General features: G+C 61.3%; 9 protein-coding genes across 9 annotated transcripts; 3 read left to right on the forward strand and 6 right to left on the reverse strand.

Annotated features, from left to right (window-relative positions):
• Window positions 1-1,803: 1,803 nt before the first annotated feature.
• COLE_01790 (uncharacterized protein) lies at window positions 1,804-1,956 on the reverse strand (the record flags this gene model as incomplete). The annotated part of the gene is made up of 1 exon (XM_065626170.1): window positions 1,804-1,956. One exon carries the CDS (start codon window positions 1,954-1,956, stop codon window positions 1,804-1,806), a length of 153 nt encoding a protein of 50 aa, XP_065482439.1.
• A 213-nt stretch (window positions 1,957-2,169) lies between these two features.
• Window positions 2,170-2,535, reverse strand: COLE_01791 (uncharacterized protein; the record flags this gene model as incomplete). The annotated part of the gene is made up of 1 exon (XM_018419588.2): window positions 2,170-2,535. The coding sequence occupies one exon, from the start codon at window positions 2,533-2,535 to the stop codon at window positions 2,170-2,172; it is 366 nt and encodes a 121-aa protein (XP_018276907.1).
• A 498-nt stretch (window positions 2,536-3,033) lies between these two features.
• On the forward strand, window positions 3,034-3,666 carry COLE_01792 (uncharacterized protein; the record flags this gene model as incomplete). Its single annotated transcript, XM_018423916.2, has 1 exon — window positions 3,034-3,666. One exon carries the CDS (start codon window positions 3,034-3,036, stop codon window positions 3,664-3,666), a length of 633 nt encoding a protein of 210 aa, XP_018276908.1.
• Window positions 3,667-4,224: 558 nt separating this feature from the next.
• COLE_01793 (uncharacterized protein) lies at window positions 4,225-4,878 on the forward strand (the record flags this gene model as incomplete). Its single annotated transcript, XM_018423917.2, has 1 exon — window positions 4,225-4,878. One exon carries the CDS (start codon window positions 4,225-4,227, stop codon window positions 4,876-4,878), a length of 654 nt encoding a protein of 217 aa, XP_018276909.1.
• A 619-nt stretch (window positions 4,879-5,497) lies between these two features.
• On the reverse strand, window positions 5,498-6,103 carry COLE_01794 (uncharacterized protein; the record flags this gene model as incomplete). The annotated part of the gene is made up of 1 exon (XM_018419589.2): window positions 5,498-6,103. The coding sequence occupies one exon, from the start codon at window positions 6,101-6,103 to the stop codon at window positions 5,498-5,500; it is 606 nt and encodes a 201-aa protein (XP_018276910.1).
• A 1,357-nt stretch (window positions 6,104-7,460) lies between these two features.
• COLE_01795 (uncharacterized protein) lies at window positions 7,461-8,731 on the reverse strand (the record flags this gene model as incomplete). Its single annotated transcript, XM_018423918.2, has 2 exons — window positions 7,461-7,932; window positions 7,965-8,731. The coding sequence occupies 2 exons, from the start codon at window positions 8,729-8,731 to the stop codon at window positions 7,461-7,463; spliced, it is 1,239 nt and encodes a 412-aa protein (XP_018276911.2).
• A 1,266-nt stretch (window positions 8,732-9,997) lies between these two features.
• Window positions 9,998-11,613, reverse strand: COLE_01796 (uncharacterized protein; the record flags this gene model as incomplete). Its single annotated transcript, XM_018419590.2, has 5 exons — window positions 9,998-10,480; window positions 10,511-10,984; window positions 11,015-11,231; window positions 11,262-11,553; window positions 11,589-11,613. 5 exons carry the CDS (start codon window positions 11,611-11,613, stop codon window positions 9,998-10,000), a joined length of 1,491 nt encoding a protein of 496 aa, XP_018276912.1.
• A 702-nt stretch (window positions 11,614-12,315) lies between these two features.
• Window positions 12,316-13,165, reverse strand: COLE_01797 (uncharacterized protein; the record flags this gene model as incomplete). The annotated part of the gene is made up of 4 exons (XM_018423919.2): window positions 12,316-12,340; window positions 12,380-12,726; window positions 12,948-13,040; window positions 13,091-13,165. 4 exons carry the CDS (start codon window positions 13,163-13,165, stop codon window positions 12,316-12,318), a joined length of 540 nt encoding a protein of 179 aa, XP_018276913.1.
• A 1,706-nt stretch (window positions 13,166-14,871) lies between these two features.
• COLE_01798 (uncharacterized protein) lies at window positions 14,872-16,738 on the forward strand (the record flags this gene model as incomplete). Its single annotated transcript, XM_018420478.1, has 2 exons — window positions 14,872-15,233; window positions 15,388-16,738. 2 exons carry the CDS (start codon window positions 14,872-14,874, stop codon window positions 16,736-16,738), a joined length of 1,713 nt encoding a protein of 570 aa, XP_018276914.1.
• Window positions 16,739-17,042: the final 304 nt, after the last annotated feature.

A 17,042-nucleotide genomic window follows, 5' to 3' on the forward strand; every position in this document is an offset into this window, starting at 1 on the left:
TGAGGTTGAGGGGCCGGGCCGTGGCCGCGCTGCCCATCGGGCAGGGGCCGACGGTCGTCATCGGCGAAGGGGAGGGATGGGGGTGCGGAGGTCAGATGGAAGAGGTGGGATGGAGAAGCGTGACGGAAAGTAAAGCGTCGGTGTCGGAGACGGCGTGAGAGTGTTCTTGCAAGAGTGATGGATGATGAAGAGCAACGAGGTCAATGCTGGGAGGCAGGTGAGGTGGAAGCGAGTAAGCCTCGAGGACGGAAGCGGGATATCGATGTGGCCGCATGCTGTGCCAGCTCGTCCCTCACTCCCACTCGGGGCCGTGCACGCCATCGCGCCTCTAGCCTTCCAGCGGAGCGCCTCCGTATGTACAGGATATCCTCACCTGCATGCAGATGCCGTTGGAGAGCTTGGCGGCCCTGTGGCGCTGAATGCATGCAATGTACAATGCATGCGAAGTACAGTACATGCAGCGTCTAGACAGGTTCCCGCCATCTCGTGTTTCGAGCGGGTGATCGAACAGCTCAAAGACAGCCAAGCATATCAAGAGAGGGGCATCAGACGCTGCACGGATCGACGCAGTCAATCCACGTTTAGCAGCGCCCAGGCACGGGCAGTGTATTTTGTACATCGCCCCCCGCCTTCGTCCAATGCTCGATGCTGAGATACAGCCTGAAACAGACACCTCAGGCGCATGCGAGTAGGGGGCGACAGGCCCGCGTCCGAACATGAGCTTGGCAGGGTCGACATGAGACAAGCCAAACATCAAGCCGAGAGGGTTGGTGCAGGGGGCGAGAGCACCAAGTAATCGGGATACGTGGTTCGGGTCACATGCACTCGTGATGAGGAGAGGTGGTCAGCATGGCCATATCGCTCATGCGCTCATCGCCGAGGACGCGTATTGTGGGAAAGCGGAAGGCAACATTTATCATCTCCATGCTCCATGCAGTTCAACGTTATGCTTACTTGACAACCAGACATCTCCTCTTTGCTGGCAAGCGAGCCGGTGTGGAGGAAAAGCAAGGGCATGACGCGATGACGCGGCGGCGGAGGCGATCTGGGATCGAAGCGGGAGCAAATGGCTGGTCGGACTGAGTCCGACTCGATCGGGACATAGGGTATTGGCGTTTCGATCATCCGCTTCGTATCTCGCTACCCACCACTGCCAGCGGTGTGCACCACCGTGCATGGCGTCGGCTCATTCTATCTATACACCCACGGCTAGACGACGGCAACATACACCAGACATCGGAAGAACGCGCACGGCTCAACCACGGAAGACGAACAGGCGAGTGAGACTGTCGGAGAGAGAGGCGGAGTTTGGGCTTAGAGGCTGGGCGCGTACTGAGGTAGCTGGTCTGGATGCCGACGGCAGCCGTGCCATAGTCGTCGAGAGAGACAACGGGATGCGCGGTTGGGAACGTGGGCTAGTAGGAGATGAACAGCTGTCCTCCCCATTGCGTCGCACGGGTGCTCCCCTAGTAAGACAGCCAGCCGAGCCCTCTGTCAGTAGAGAGACTAGGAGGCGACAGCCGATTTTCTCTACACCGGTGATGAACCAACAGGGGTGTGGAAGAGCGTAAGCATGAGATGTGTTTGCGAGAAGACTTCGCCACCGCAGCACAACGTGGCCACAAATCTCTCACTGTCGCTGCAGATGAAGGCCTTTCCCAACAAGCTGTGACCCGCGCCGAGCGCGAGCAACTTGTAGGGTTCGCTGCCTCGTCGGCTCTTCTCATCAAGGTACATCTCTGTATACCTGTTACGGCCCACCTCGCCTATGACCTATGCGTCCCAGGGAGGGCACGCTTACGCTCAGTGGACGACCTGGGGCTGCTGGCGGCCCGCCCCTGCGCACGCGCGACGTGCTCTTTTGCGTCGCGCCTGGGCAGCAGCGTCCTCAACGAAGGTTGTCGCGTGCGTCACGAGCACCACATTGATCCCCGCTCTGGCAGTGGCCCGTGACATCTTGATTTTCAGCGGAGGTGAGCAAAGCAGGGTGAACGCGGCAACCGTGAAGCCCAGCGGCTGCTTTGCTTGCCCCTAGGCTACCCCGCTCATGAGTTGCAGACGTCGACGTGCTCGCGCGGGCGTATGCTCACGCGAGTGAACATGTCTTCGTTGTTCTGGAGACTTCATGCCGTCCGTGTGCAGGGGCCGTAGGTGGTGACGTCATCAGATTTATGGCACTCTCGTGGTAGTACTCGCCAAATGTCGTGCCCAGCGACCTTCAAGAGGGCAGACTTCTAACAGTCGGTTGAGTGAACAGGTCGGGCGCGGGTCGATGAGCAACAAAAGACCCCTTGCAAAGATCGAGCATGTAAACCCAGTTGCTTGACCAATGAAGCGGATCCCGTTAGACCAATTGCCTGGCATGAATAGCAAGAGATGGCTCAGGCAGTGGTAGCTAGATAGTGAACAGGGAAGCATCAATTCAGTGATCAGTGAGGCTCGGACCAGAGAGTGTGACTGAATGTCAGATCTCGAGGACACACGCGAGAGAATTGAGGGATTTGGGAGCCGCGATAGCAATCTTCGGGATGGCATCAATGTGCATAGACACACAAATCTCTGAGCTCACAGACGCTGGAGAGCCGCTGCGCATGCATTCATTCAACCTGCGATAGCGAAGGAGCGGAAGGCACTGACTTGTCTATTCAGGGCAGCCAGCGTATTCGCTCGTCAAAGGCACTACTATTTAAGCATATTCACTATCAATGTCAAATTCCGCAAAGTCAAGACACATTGAATGGAGCGCGTGGCTGAACATCAAGTGGGTGGGACACTTCACGCACACTAGTCAATTGTATCGACTGTGTGCGAGCGTGAGAGATTTTCTCAGAAAAAACAATCGCCCTCAGAGGCAAGTGCATAAAGAGGCCGTTGACCACATCCTTCTTCTTCTTCATCCTCCCTTCACTCGTTCTTTGCCATTGAGCAATCGCTTTTATCCACCTACAGTGCATCCACCCTTCGCCGAGCTCTCACAGCTTGCACCTCTTTCATCAGCCAGCACTTTACTGCTAAACACCCCCACGCACCAAGATGGCCCCGTTCAACACCACCCTCGTCTCGAGCCCCGCCCCCGCTTCGTCCTCGGCCGTCGCCCTCCCTTCGTCTCCGACTGCCCTGACTGATCACTTCTCCAACTTTGCCGGGTGCACATACTTCCCTCAGCCGTGGAAGGCCAAGTCCGTCCCGCAGGCTTTCTGGCCACCCAAGGTCCCCCGCGGTCCCGGCAACGCCCGCGCCTGCATCGTCTACCCGAACTACTTTATGGACGAGTGCTGCGGCTACCTGCGCAGGGAGTCCCTCTGCGGCTGGACGGCGTGTATTGGCGGCATGACCGACAAGCAGTACTCCGCCTGCTTTGAGCGCCTGGCCATCCGTGACGGGCTCGTCGATTCGGGCGACTACTACCACTCGTATGACCCCTCTGACGGGGACAACGAGGACACCGAGGACGAAGAGTACCAAGAGGATGGCGAGTACGACGACGGGAGCTACAAAGTCGACGCCAACGGATGGAACGTCGAGTACCGCAAGAATGTGACCCGGCGTGGGCCTCCGTATGAGTGGACGTGTGCTCGCGCCTCGGCCAAGTATGGCGCAAAGCGCGCCGTCCTCAGCGTCGTGGGGCTGGCTGTGGCAGTCTCTGTTCTCGTGACGGGCCTTTGATGTGGTGTCCGCATTCGTGAGTGTGGCCCGCTTAGGTGTAAGGGCAGGTCGCTAACCTCAGATACTCACGCAAAACGGGTCGACTTATGAAAGACGCTGGATATCGATAGCGATCCTATGTTCGACTGTGATGAATATAGAAGCAATGGAAAGTTCTAACTCACGCTCAGAGGAAGGGGCGTGGAGACATGAGTGACAGTGAGGATGCCACCTCGGTACGGACCCAGCCTACTCATGTCTTACCTACCCGTCTCGCATCCCGCTGGAACCAACTCACCTTGCATGGACATTTCCTCTGCACCATCTGACGGGCCGTCGACGACCTCTGGACCGCGCCTTAGTCTGTGCCAAGTCCGTGCACCCCGTGCGCCACCACACCGCCTCGCTTACCATACCTGCAATCCTGTTAGCTCGTCAGCTCGTCAGCTCAGCCTCGCCGCCTGCCTCTGCTCCATCACACCTACCGCGCTTGTCGCCATACGCACGACCCCTCATCCACACTGACGTCTAAAAGACTTGACATGACCACCTCCGCCTCTCGCCCCCACCACTCTTCTCATGTCCTACGATTGTGCAACTTACCCAACCTTTGACGCGGCGTCGACCGTCGCGCCCCCCACCTACCACATTCCTTCTGCCTACCCCCGCTCCTGCATCGCCGCGCCCAATGCCCTAACGGCCGCCTGCTGCTCGGAGATCGGCGACGGCAGCACTACGACCCAGTGCGGCTGGACCGTGTGTGTCACAAACGCGTCCGACGCCGAGTTCGCCGCGTGTCTCGCGACGAAGGGCGGTGGCAGCTTCAACTGCGCCGATGAAGTCGACCCGCCGGTGTCATCCACGTCGTCTCAGCTCTCCCCTTCCCCGTCTCCTTCGCCATCGCCATCCCCGTCGAGCACCGAGCCCACGCCGTCCACCTCCGAGCCCAGCTCGACAGCCTCGCCGTCCTCCAGCACTTCTGAGTCGTCGAGCGTCCTGCCCACGTCCTCGTCTTCCCCCACTTCGATTCACGTGGCGCCAACGTACACAGGTGCAGGCGCGCCGCCCCCTGCACCCGTTGTCCCCACCACCGTCGTCTGGCGTACCGTCACGGCGGCAAGTTCGTCCAAGGTCTCCGCGTCCGCCAAGCCCACTCCGAGTGCGGCTGCACAGCGCACCGTTGCTGGCGCATGTGTTGTTTTTGGTGCCCTCGCCGTGCTGGCTCTTCAGTGATTCAATGTTTGAGCTCCTTGGTTTCCCGCGGTCCCGTCGCTTCTGATGGACGCCGCCTTGAGCTGGCCTCGGCGGCTCGCTTGCAGTATCTCTGCAGTATCTCGAAGCTCAGCCCATATTCCCGTAGTTTCCATCCAGCTCTCCTACTGTGCTTATGATTCTGGAAGCTTGAGGCATGCAATATTATCGCTGTCCATCACACCTCCTGAGAGTCGGAACTGGTCGGAGGGCGAGCGCGCACGCGAGAGATGGAGATGGGATCTCTCCTTTCTCCACCCGTTTCTCAACGCACGCACCCGTGCATACCGTGCACATCCAGCCCGGCCTCGGAAAGTCCTGTGGCGTGCGCCGCTGACGATAAGCCTGAGGGTAGATGCTAGAACCACGGCCTCTGGCCATTCTCGGACATGTCGGGCTTGGCACGGGTCATGGGACCAGGAGCGTTTCAAACGGCGTCCAAAATACAAATACGTCTACAAATTCGGGCGGCGGTGTACAAATGCATGACGCTCGTCGACGGTGGATTCGTCCTGCACGCCGCGAGCCATGGCGACCAGGCCCACGCCCATGCCCAGGCACATGCGCCGAACGCAGGCATTGTCTACACAACAGATCAGCATCAGCGAGCACATGACCTCTGCCATTGAGCTTCATCGAGCCGAGGAACGCGCCTCGGCCCGAACGCTTTGGTCGGAAGAACAAGCCTTGCTCCCACAATAGTCCCACCTGGGCTGGGCGAGCTGGACCCGGAGGCCAGAGGGCCAATACTCCCATAGATCCGGTCTGAGCGACATCGCAAAATGGTGCATCGGATCTGCAGGCCGAGGCACAGATACTGGAAGATCACCACGATCCACATTCTCGCGCACAATCTGGCAAGTTGTGGATGATGTGAGCAGCGTGGGAAATGCGGCATGGCCTGGCCGGGATCTTGACGTTCCGCCTCACTGTCGTCTTGGCATCTGTTTTGTCTCGCGATACGCATGAGTGCGCGTGACCGGCGCGCGTGACCGGCGCTCGGTCTTGGCACCCACGGCGTCCCTTTGGCTCGGGTCGCGCGATCTCGACAGCAGCCACCTTGGGATCCTTGGCGGCTCTGGCGGCCTGCCCCGCCCATGAGCCGCCCCACGGTCCTCCACACGCCCCACTCGTCTCCATTCTCTTCTCCATCCTGCTTCGTGATGGAGCCATGCGCAAACACCAGCGAGCCCAGCCGGGCTGACATGCCGTGGCGATCCCTCCCGAGGCTCTGCGTCGCGTCCGCGCACCGCGATCTCGCTCTGACGGGTCTGACATGATGGCTCGTTCTGACCGCCACCGGCGTGACCTGGCCCACTGATGCTACTTAAGGCGCGCCTGCGCCATCTCATCCCCACCAACACGACTACTACTCTCACTGAACGACATTCTACGACCACACCTTTCGGTGTTTACACCCCCCCCACCCCACGCACGATGAACAACAACGATCGCATGAAGATCCGCTACAAGCAGATCCAGTGGTTCATGGGCGGCAAGGCGGCTGGCCACCCGTGGCCCCACTCGCCCCCCGACTCGCTGCGCCTGTGGACGCCCAAGAGCATCTGGAAGCAGGAGGTGCACGTCCACCACCGCGACTCGACGCTGGAGCCGAGCCCCGTCCGCTCCGTCCACCCCATCCCGGCGCCTGCGGCCGGATCGTCGCGTAATCTCGGGGCATGACCGGTCTAGCGATAGACCACCCCTTTCCTATGTGGGTGTGGCCGGCGGCGGGGCTGACCACAGTTGTGAAACACTGTTATACTATATGACCGGTACAGGATTCGATCGAGGCAAGAAGACCGACGAAGGGCCGTAGCGGAGGCGAAGAGAAGACTAGTGGCACTTAATGAGTAACGTTAGAGCAATAACGCCGGGTGTTTAGTCAATGCAGCCAGCACTTTCTTTACTAGTGGTCGTGGACAGTCGCGGGTGGGACAGGGGACGATACGCGCCATTGCATGTAAGTTGCGCAGTCTCCCTCCGACTTACCTTGGTATACTCACCTCACACTCCACTGACTCTGGCCCCACCGTCGACACCTCTACTGCAGCATCGGGCAATTTTATCCGACGACGGTATTGTACGCCCCCTCGGCTGCAGGAGCACTGTTGGAAGACACCGGGGCTGCGTGCTCTCGAGGGGCAACGAGTGGGCTCGCACCTCGAAGCCGAAGTCAACAACAGGCCGGGCGCATGAATCCAAGCGTCAGCGGATATCATGGCGGGCACACTGAATACAGTCTGCGAGTATAGCCCAATATACAAAAGCGCATTCTTCAATGTTGCGAAAAAAAAGATAAATGTTCCCCGCCAGGGAGTTGAACCCTGCTCTTTCGCGATGTTGTCAAGTGACTAGCTCTCTAATGAGAGGCGAATATACTAACCGATATACTAGCGAGGAGACATGTCGATCATCGACGCTGGTGCAATATGATGTCCAGTGGTGAGGAGTCAACTGGTACCTCGGAGAATGAAGTTCGTTCCGTCTCATCCACCCCGCCATCACCCAATTCCCTCCCGCCTCCGTCCACAAACAAATGTACATTGCACGCCCCCGAACCATTACGAAGCCTCCGGCACCGACCCCGAGTTGTCGGCACACGTCCAGGGCCCGTTCGTCGAGCCCGTCTTGATGAGGTCCGTGACGGCGGCATACATGCCGCCCACGACGAAGAACACGCCCGCGACGAGGATGAACAAGTTGAGCGCGAACATGCCGTACGAGCGCTGCTGCTTTGGCGCGTATCGCCAGTGGTCGTGCCACCATATGAGGGGGAAGACAACGATGGTGGTTTGCGGCGTAAACAAGGACCCGATGAGGCCGACGATGGCGCCGAACGAGGGGATCGCCGAGCCGAGGATATAGGCCACGCCGAGGATGAGGGACGTGCATGCGAACCACGTGAGCCAGTGTCGCCGCGTCGGTTGTGCGATGTGTTGCGTGCCCTGCAAGATGCGGACGAAGAGGAACTTTGCGGCGATGTGCGCGTAGATGCACAGCGAGACAAGGAGGGCGGGGATCGCGAGCCCGTAGCTTATGTCAGAGGGAGAAAGGGGTGCACTCACCACACACGCTTGAGGAGGACGCCGGCGGAGCCGAGGGCGGGCGAGGAGACGTAGCGCCCGCAGAAGGCGTACACGACAGAGCCGAGGACGATGTACAGCACGCAGCAGAGGCTGAGGCTGAGCGCCATCATGCGGTTGTGCATGCGCGGATCGCGCATCTCGCTGATGATGCCCCAGTACGTCGGCGTGGCTGCGTACGCGTACAGCACGTTCGTGATCGCGCTGATGCCGCCGACGGCGTCAGCGCTGCCGAAGAGCTTGAAGTCCTTGTCCCAGGGCCCGGATTGGGGCGCCGCCGCCGGCCGGTCGTTCACGCCCACCGCGACGGTGAGCGTGAGCACAGACGCAAGGATGGATACCATGCCCACCCAACCGAGCCATGTGATGTCTCCGAGCGTCTTGATGGACGCGAGCATCCAGCCTACGACGGCGCTCACGGCGATGAAGACGGCCGTGCATGCCGCGTGCATCGACACGGCGTTCAGCGCCGTGCTGACGGCGACGATGGCGGAGGCGGTCACGAAGATGAAGTTGATCACGAAGACGGCGCTGAACACCTCCCGGCCCACGCGGCCGAACAGCACCTCGCCGATGTCCGCGTAGCCGTACACCTGCGGGTGCGCGAGCTTGAAGCTCTGGATGTATGTTGCTGTCCACATGACCAAGAGGGCCATCGCGACAAGGAGGATGATGCCGGGCACGAGACCAATCGTCATGAACACGAAGGGGATCTGCAGGATGCCAAGGCCTACGTTGGCCTTGGTCATGAGGACAAAGGTGCCGCCGAGGCCGACCTGGGGTTAGCTGCGGTCATCGGGCATGGCAGGTCGGAGTAAGAGGAAAACGCAGGGCAAGGTGCAAGCTGGTGCATGGCGGGCATCTGCTCGCGGAGATGGAGGCGCGCATCGCTGTACACGCTCCTTCCTGCACCTCTCATGTCTGTCCGCTCCGACGTTGTTGTCGCCGGAACAGCGCCATTCACTATATCCGATCGGATATCACGCCTCTCCGTCTGTGCACGATTGGACGCAAGCTCCGGATCGGGATTCAGGCACGGAACATTCAAAACATTTCGTTATCCTTTTCCTGGCATCCCAGCGGAACGAACGCTGCCCGCGACCTCGGCGCGAGACGGAGCATGCGAGCGGGATGGTTGGGTGAGGGAGGGGGGGATTAAGAGCAGGCGAGCGCAAGCGAAGTGAGAAATGGAGAGCGAGAGGGATGAAGAGGAAGGAAGCGGGCTGGATGAGGGAGGCGAGACGCAACTCACACCGCGGAAGTTTGGCCCGCCCTCCGTGATCTCTCCGAAGACGGCGTCCTGGATCACGCCGCGGTCGTGCACGCCGTCGTGCGCGGACTTGTCCTCAATGTCGCTCTTACCCATGATGGGAGGCGGCGAAGAGGGAGGAGGGTGTTGAGAGTGTCGGTTGTGAGATAGAGGGTCGACTCGCTTGGTGGCGAGCAGCACGTCGAGCAGGCGTTGCGGAAAATGAGTAATGAAGACGAGTCAACTAGGTGGCCCCGGACTATCTGAGCGCTCGGTGAGCCGTGTCATTGGCTGCGTCAGGAACACCAAGCTCCGGCGTAGGTGGCGGGGCCTCGGAGAGCGCTGACGGAGTGGCGCTCGACTCGGGTTGAAAATACGATTTGAGCGGCATACCGGTGAATGCCGGCCGTGTTTGCGGGAAGCGAACATTGTGGGCAGTGAAGCGGTCCCCCAGAAGGACTTAGCTTGCGCAACAACATCTGCGTATGTCTAACGCTCTCGCGACTCAGGTGGACTTGCAATTGCTTCGACTTAGGCACGGGCTACGGGGGCCAACGGGGGTCAACGCGGCCCAGGCTGAACCAGACCTCTTGCATCGAAGTATCGTCGCCTCTCAGAGCGTCGCAACACGGCTTTGGCATCGCCAATGGGCGTCCAACTGTCAATGGTCAGACTCTGATGGCCGCGACACCGGGGTTTCCTGCGCTGCAGGCAGCACCGCGCTAATAGTGGCACACGTGCCCGTCAAGTCAACCACAATCTCTTGCTACCACAGCATCTGCAGGAGCCGCGCTCGCAGCCCGCGCCGCGGCGGCGCCGAAACCGCCTCTTTCGCCTGCGTCTCCCTCCCCTTCCGCCTCCGGCGTCGGGGACACCCGTCGCCGAGTGCGAGCGCCGCGCTCCCACAAACATCGATGACGAACGGCTCTTCCTTCTCTGGCTCACTGAACCACACGCGCTCTGCACATCCTTCCGAGAACCCCATCGGGCGGGCGAGGAGGTGTTCGCCCCACGAGTACACTTTCCCGTCCTTGCCAAGCGCGACGCAGTGGTCGCCGGCCACGTGGATACGCACGACACGCGCAGGGGGCGGCGCGCCTTGCCACAACGCGAGCGGCGGGTGCGGATTGGTGCCTCGACCCCCGAAGTCTGTGCCGAAGAGCGGCCAGGGGTCTGACGCAGCAAAGACGGCGAGCCTCGAAAAGCTCATGGCGATGTCGTAGTTGTCGGGACGCGAGAAATGGGGTAGCTGAATTAGTGCGGGAGAGGCGTAACTTACAAAGACCCACGAGGTGCTCAGCGAGTCGCAGAGCCACACTTCGCCGTTCGCTTTGAGAGCTAGCACGTCGGACCAGCCGCACGCGATGCGGACTACGCGCTCGCCCTGCTCTGAGCAGTTGGAGTTAGAGTCTTCCGAGGTAGAGCTGGAGGCGCTGGCGAGACGCTTGGACGCCGGAGACGTGGACGGCTCGCCCCCGCGCTCCGCCCACTGCTCTTCGAACAGGGCGCGGTTCGTGCGCGGGACCGTTCCGTCCCGCGACCAGCCGAGCCACGCTGAGCGCGGCGGAGGCCGCCGCATACGCGACGGGATCCGGTCGTCGCGCTCCTGGTCCAACACACCAATGGGCACGCGGTTCTCGTGCCACACCCAGATATCGCTGCCGCAAAGCGCGGCCATTGCGGCATACACGCCGTCGCCGAATGCGATCTGCGTCGCTGGCGGGACGGCGATGCGACGTCGCCCCACATTTTGCTACTGTTAGATGCCCCGAACATAACGCACCCTTTCAAAGGCCCACACGCCACCGTCTACATCGCGCACGAGATACGCGCCCTTGCCGCTCGCGACTTCCGCCACGGGCGTCGTCAGCCAAACCCTCGTCGGGCGCCCGGGCATGCCGCGCGCCCGATCCCACTCCCACAGGCCGCCCGCCGCGTCCGTCGCTACAAGACGGGTATCCACATCCGCGAGCGCGATCAGCGGGGGGTGGCTCACGAATCTGAGTCAGCCATGTCAAAGGAAGGCGCACCTCGTCGTCACATCGACGGGGCAGACGACGTCCACGCTCTGGCTGAAGAGCGACTCGGCCGCGTGGTCCTGCTCCAGGAGGTGTTTCGCGTGCGTGCCCCAGCTAAACACGCGCGGATGCTTGAGGCCGAAGTAGAGGCGTGAGGGCGTTAGTCCGTGGGGCAAGGTGGTGGATAAGGAAGAGTGAGCAACTGGAGAACGGGTGGGGGAGGGCGCAGATGACAAGGGCGGCGAGGACGCCAGGAGATGTGGTGGGCAGTGTGGGTTCTTTGCAAGTCGACGACGCCAGACATCTTCCTGCTGTCAGAGAGGGTGTACGACAACGCACAGCTTGGGCCCACAGCGCGCGACATGTGAGGGAGAGGGCGAGGAGGTCGTCGTCGGGAGTGACGAGGGAGAGGGCTTCGAAGACGTCGAAGGGGATGGTGGCGAGGGGTGAGGGGTTGGTTGTCATCGCGCGATGAGATCAAGACGGCAGGATGGCAAATGAAGAGATGGAGAGATGAAGAGACGAAGAGATGAAGAGATGGAGGATGAGAGACAACGAAGGTGATGGCCACGGATGCATGGTTCCGGATAAACCACGGTATACTGACGAGCCGCTTCGGCAACAACCCGACCATGAACGAACAAGTGCTGTGTCGCTTCCTATCGCAATACATCTGCGGCTCTGTGAACATCATGTTTTGGATAGTGAATCGATGGCGGGCGATGGTCAACACGTCCACCACGCCTTGCTTTGGCACGTCTCTTCTGCACAGCTTGGGCTGAACCGAGCACCGAGCGAGCCGAGAGGATCAGAGAGTGCGCCCGACACCCAGCCACTCGTGCCCTCTGCTTGAATGTCCTGGTAGCACCGCAACATCGCAGATCGAGGTGGTCGAGGCGTGGTGACGGCCCGTCGCAAGAGACGCGCGACGCGCGACCCTCCGCCCGTCCTTGCACGCAGCCCCTCCGCTGGCCCACCTCGCCGCAAGCCCACCGCACGTCGTACGTCGCCATACCCATGCACCTGTCCATTACGTATGCTACACTGAGATATCTACTGTCCGCGCCTACTTGGTGGGGTCGACCGCGGCGCTGCCATCAGCCTTGGTCGCTTCGATGTACGCCACTCACATAATGCCACAAGCGGTGCGGTTGCCGGCGTGCCCCGTCGTCTTCGAGTCCGGGAAGCCGCCGAGGCCGAGGTCGTCCTCGCCGTCGTGGACGACGACGCCGCGTCCGAGGATCGTGCGGCGCCCGCACAGCGTGATGGTGGAGTCGGAGAAGTCGAGGTGGGAGACGCCGTCCGCCCCGGCTTCGATGTTGCCGAGGTCGCCGACGTGCCGGACACGGTCAGAGGGTGCGCCGTGCGTCCGGTTGAATGGGTTGTAGTGCCCGCCGGTGCTGGTGCAGCCCTGCGTGAAGATGTCGCCGTAGGCGTGGACGTGGAAGCCGTGCTTGCCTGGCGAGAGGCCAGAGATCTGGGGGTTAGCAGTGAGATGCGGAAGGTGGGGCGAGGAGGGGGCGAACGATCGATGGCGGAGGTAGCTGAGGACAATGCGACGCGTCGATGTGATGGAGCGAGGCGTTGCGATAATAGAAGCAGGAGGGGATCCATCCGCCTCACTGCCTCGGATCGTCGAGCTGCCGCACCGCCCTCGCTCATCGTTCTGTCCGTCGCGCCGTTCGAGACAACACCCACCTGCCCCGTGATCTTGACCTCGTCGCTACCGCCCTGCTGAGTAAAGTAGACGGTGCCGTTCGCAGTGCCCGGGCCAGCAAGGCGGACCATAGCCTGGTGTCAGTGTATGTGGAGCATCGAGCGTGAGCGTGGCGAAGACAAACCTTGGTGGTGTCGTAGCAGGCGTAGCCCGCGAGGGTGGCGGGAAGAGCGAGGAGGGCGAGGAGGGGGGCGAGCATGGCGTGTCGAGAGTATAGAAAGAGAGAGAGAGAGAACGAGTGAAAGAAAGAAAAATGGCGCAGGCTAGTATATAAAGCAACTCTACGCGTCTGTGCCTTGGAGACAAGATGCGGCCGATGGACACGCTGGATCAATGGACAAGGTAATCACTCGAGCATGCTGTGCCTTGTGCCCTTGTCGTCGTCGCCCCATCATTGGAGCAGGAGCAGTGCGCATGCGGCGTCGAAGAGGCAGAAGAGATCGAGGAGAGCGGTGCAGCAGCAGAGACAGAGACTGAAGCGAGGAGAAGAGAGACATGCCGCGATGAGCCAAACAATAATCCCTTGGTGCCGATTGCCGAGCCATCAATTCACTCAAATCGGTTGAACGCCGCACGGTCATTCTTCTCTTGTCTTGGCCAGCTGCTCCTCTTCTTTTCTGCTCTGCTCTGCTCTGCTCTGCTGCTGCTGCTCTGCAGTGGCTCACTCACGTTTCGGCCGTTGCGGCATATTACTTACTTTTGTGGACACGGCGTACCTGCACCTGCGCCTGTGTGCCGTTATACATAGTCTATTGCGAGCGCGCGCCAAGGCCCCTGGTGCGTCACCCACCCCACTCTCTCCTCTCCTCCCCCCTTCACATCCCTGCCGGGCCTGGAACGCGTTAACGCGACTGTCCTGTCGCCTGTGGGCATGCATGCAGCATGCAGCAGCTGCAGCAGCCGAGGCAGAGGTAAGAGTAAAAGCAAAAGCATACGCGTCCTGAGCGCGTGAGCGGGACGGACACAGGTCGGTGCCGAGCACGCGCAGCTGTGATGGGCAGATCGGGTTCGAGTTGAAAGTGGTATGCTTGTCCTTCTGGAGCGAGACGCGTTGTAAGCGACCGCCGCACTGCGTTCTCCAGCTCCATCTCCATTAGACTACTCACTCCACTGGACTCACGAACTCACTCCACAGCTCTGCGCCACCACAGCATCGCGCCCGGTCATCTGATCTCTCACTCGCTCGGCATCCGTCATCGCTGAGCCTGACTACTGCGCCATGCTCAAGCTCATTCCCACTCCACTCCCACTTGGCCACGGGCAACTGACTCCACCGAGCAACAACCTTGGATGCTAACTAGCTGGCTATTTCTGACATTCGCGCGGCCGAAATCTCACCCAATCGTGGATGCTGGTACGCTGGTGCGCCGAGTGGAGAATGCTGGAGCACAGCCTACCATCTCCAAGGCGCTCAACTCCACCAGGCGCGCGTACAATCTGCCGCCAATTTCCGCCATCTCCGCCCCATCTTATCACGGCTGCTGCAACCGCTGTGCTGGCCATGCTGGAGCCATGCATGGCGGCTGTGCCGGTGCCGGGGAAACCCAGCCGAGTGAGCCCGCGTAGAGTGCGGCTATACCCCTGTGGATATCCGGGGCCCAAGTTTCGATGGCGTTATCGCTCGACTTTGTCTGACGCCATACATCTTGGCTGCTCGCCGTCTCACATCAGCATCCTCGTCGTCGCTTTCATCGACTCTCGTTGGATCGCGAACAAGTCGGGTATTCTCTCGCCAAGAGCACAACGCGCTCAACTTGCATGCATCGGGGTCTGGCTCGTTATAACTACTCGTCGGCGTCTCCATCACTGACCTCTCTCTCTCTCTCTCTCGCTCTCTCTCGCTCGCTCTCTCTCGCTCGCTCTCTCTTCTGTCCTTGCCCCCTCCTCACCCCACACTCACCCACCATGTCCTCGCCCTCACCCTCCTCCCCCTCCCCTCAAGCAATCATCTTCGAGTCCCCCTACCCCCAGCCCTTCCTCCCGAACTCGAGCGTCTTCCACTACCTTTTCCCGGACATTGTCGGCGCCTCCCCCCTCCCACCCCTCGACCCCGCCCTCCCAGCCTACATCGACGGGCTGGACGGCCGCGTCCTCTCCCGCGCCGATGTCGTCGACGGCGCCCTCCGCCTCGCGACGGGCGTTCGTGGCCTGGGTGCGAAGCGCGGAGACGTCGCGCTTCTTTGGGGCCTCAACTCGCTCGAGTGGGCGCGTGCGATCTACGGGTGTTTCGCTGCTGGTTTGACGGTGTCTCCGGCCAACGGCGGATAGTGAGTTGTTCTTCTTTCTTGGAATTGCGCGTTGCGCGCGGATCAAGAGGGAACTCTTGCCCTACTTCACTCTCCCATTTTGGTCCCCTCTGCTCAGAAGCAGGCCGTCTTTCCGCTTGAGCTGCCTTTCTCCTCTGGACATCGTTAACCCCAGCTCCGCCCGCGAGATCGCCCACCAGATCAACGATTCGGGCGCCTCCATCCTCTTCATTTGCCCCACCCTCCTTCCCGTGCTCGAGGAGGCGCGGCCGCTGCTCAAGCGCGCGTTCCCCGCCGAGCGCGTCGTCCTGCTCGCGCGCGAGACCGTCCCCGCCGCCCGCGCCCACCTCACCGTCGGCGACCTGCTCACCTCGGAGCCCGGACATGCCGAGCGGTTCGACGGCGTCGACGCCCACTCCACCGCCATCATGTGCTACAGCTCGGGCACGACTGGCCTGGCCAAGGGCGTCGAGACGACGCACCACAACCTCACGTCCGAGCTGCAAGCTCTCAACGCAGGCTCGCGGCAGCTTGTTTCCGGCGTCGACGTCATCCTCGGCGTGCTCCCCTTCTCGCACATCTACGGCCTGGGCATGAACTTTCTCCAGCCTGCCGCGAAGGGGTGTCCCGTCGTCGTGCTGCCGCGCTTCAACGAGATCCCGGCGCTCGAAGCCATCCAGAAATACAAGATCACGCACGCGCTCATTGTGCCCCCCATCGTCGTCACGTTCCTCAACTCGAAGCATGTGCCGAACTACGACCTTTCGTCGCTCAAGACGGTGGTAAGCGGCGCGGCGCCGCTCGGCGGCGAAATCGCCGCGGCGTTCGCCAAGCTCATCCCCGGCGTGGTGATGCTGCAGGCGTACGGAAACACCGAGACGTCGCCCGTGGTGATGACGGCGCACGCGGACGAGTTCGCGTCGACGCCCGGCTCCGTCGCGACGTGTGGCAAGCTGCTGCCGACGTACCAGGCGCGCATCGTTGCGGAGGGGCGCGACGTCGGCGTCGGCGAGCGCGGCGAGCTCTGGGTCCGCGGCCCCACCATCATGAAGGGATACCTGAACAACCCGGGGGCGACGGCCGCCGCCGTCCTCCCCGGCGGGTGGTACCGCACCGGCGACGTCGTCGTTGTCAACGCCGACGGATGGTACGCGGTCGTGGACCGCGTCAAAGAGCTCATCAAGTACAAGGGCTTCCAGGTGCCGCCGGCCGAGCTCGAAGCGCTGCTCTTGCAGCACCCCCAGGTCGTGGATGCGGGGGTTATAGGGATCTACGATAGCGCGCAGGCCACCGAGCTGCCGCGCGCATATGTCGTCGCGAGCGAGAAGCTGGACGCGCGCCGCCAGGCCGCGCTCGGCAAGCATGTCGCCGAGTGGGTCGCGGCCAAGGTCGCAAACCACAAGAAGCTGCGCGGCGGCGTGCGTGTCGTCGACGCCATTCCTAAGAGCGCGGCCGGCAAGATTCTCCGCAAGGAGCTCAGGTTGCTGGCTGAGGCCGAGGCGCCGAAGGCAGAGGCGCGGTTGTAGGGAGCGTGTGCGTGGATAGTAGTTGTATCATTGCATGTACTGGGATTGTCTGGAGAGGAGCAGAGCCATAAACCAGGCTAGCGCGCCTCGTTGACGCATGACGTCATGACGATAATGGTGACTGAAGCGCTCGTTCTCAACGTCCATCTCCTCCGTGCTCCGTTGTTGCAGAAGATTGCATGCAGCGTAGACGGACGCCGTAAGAGCCGTTGCTGACTGATACACCAGCGCGCTTGTCAGCCGTATCAGCTGATGAGCAAGAGGAGGGGAGAGATCCGCAGACGAGGGCGATGAATTGTGATCA

Source organism: Cutaneotrichosporon oleaginosum (genome assembly GCF_008065305.1).
Source record: "Cutaneotrichosporon oleaginosum strain ATCC 20508 chromosome Unknown ATCC20508_contig02, whole genome shotgun sequence".
NCBI classification, from domain to species: domain Eukaryota; kingdom Fungi; phylum Basidiomycota; class Tremellomycetes; order Trichosporonales; family Trichosporonaceae; genus Cutaneotrichosporon; species Cutaneotrichosporon oleaginosum.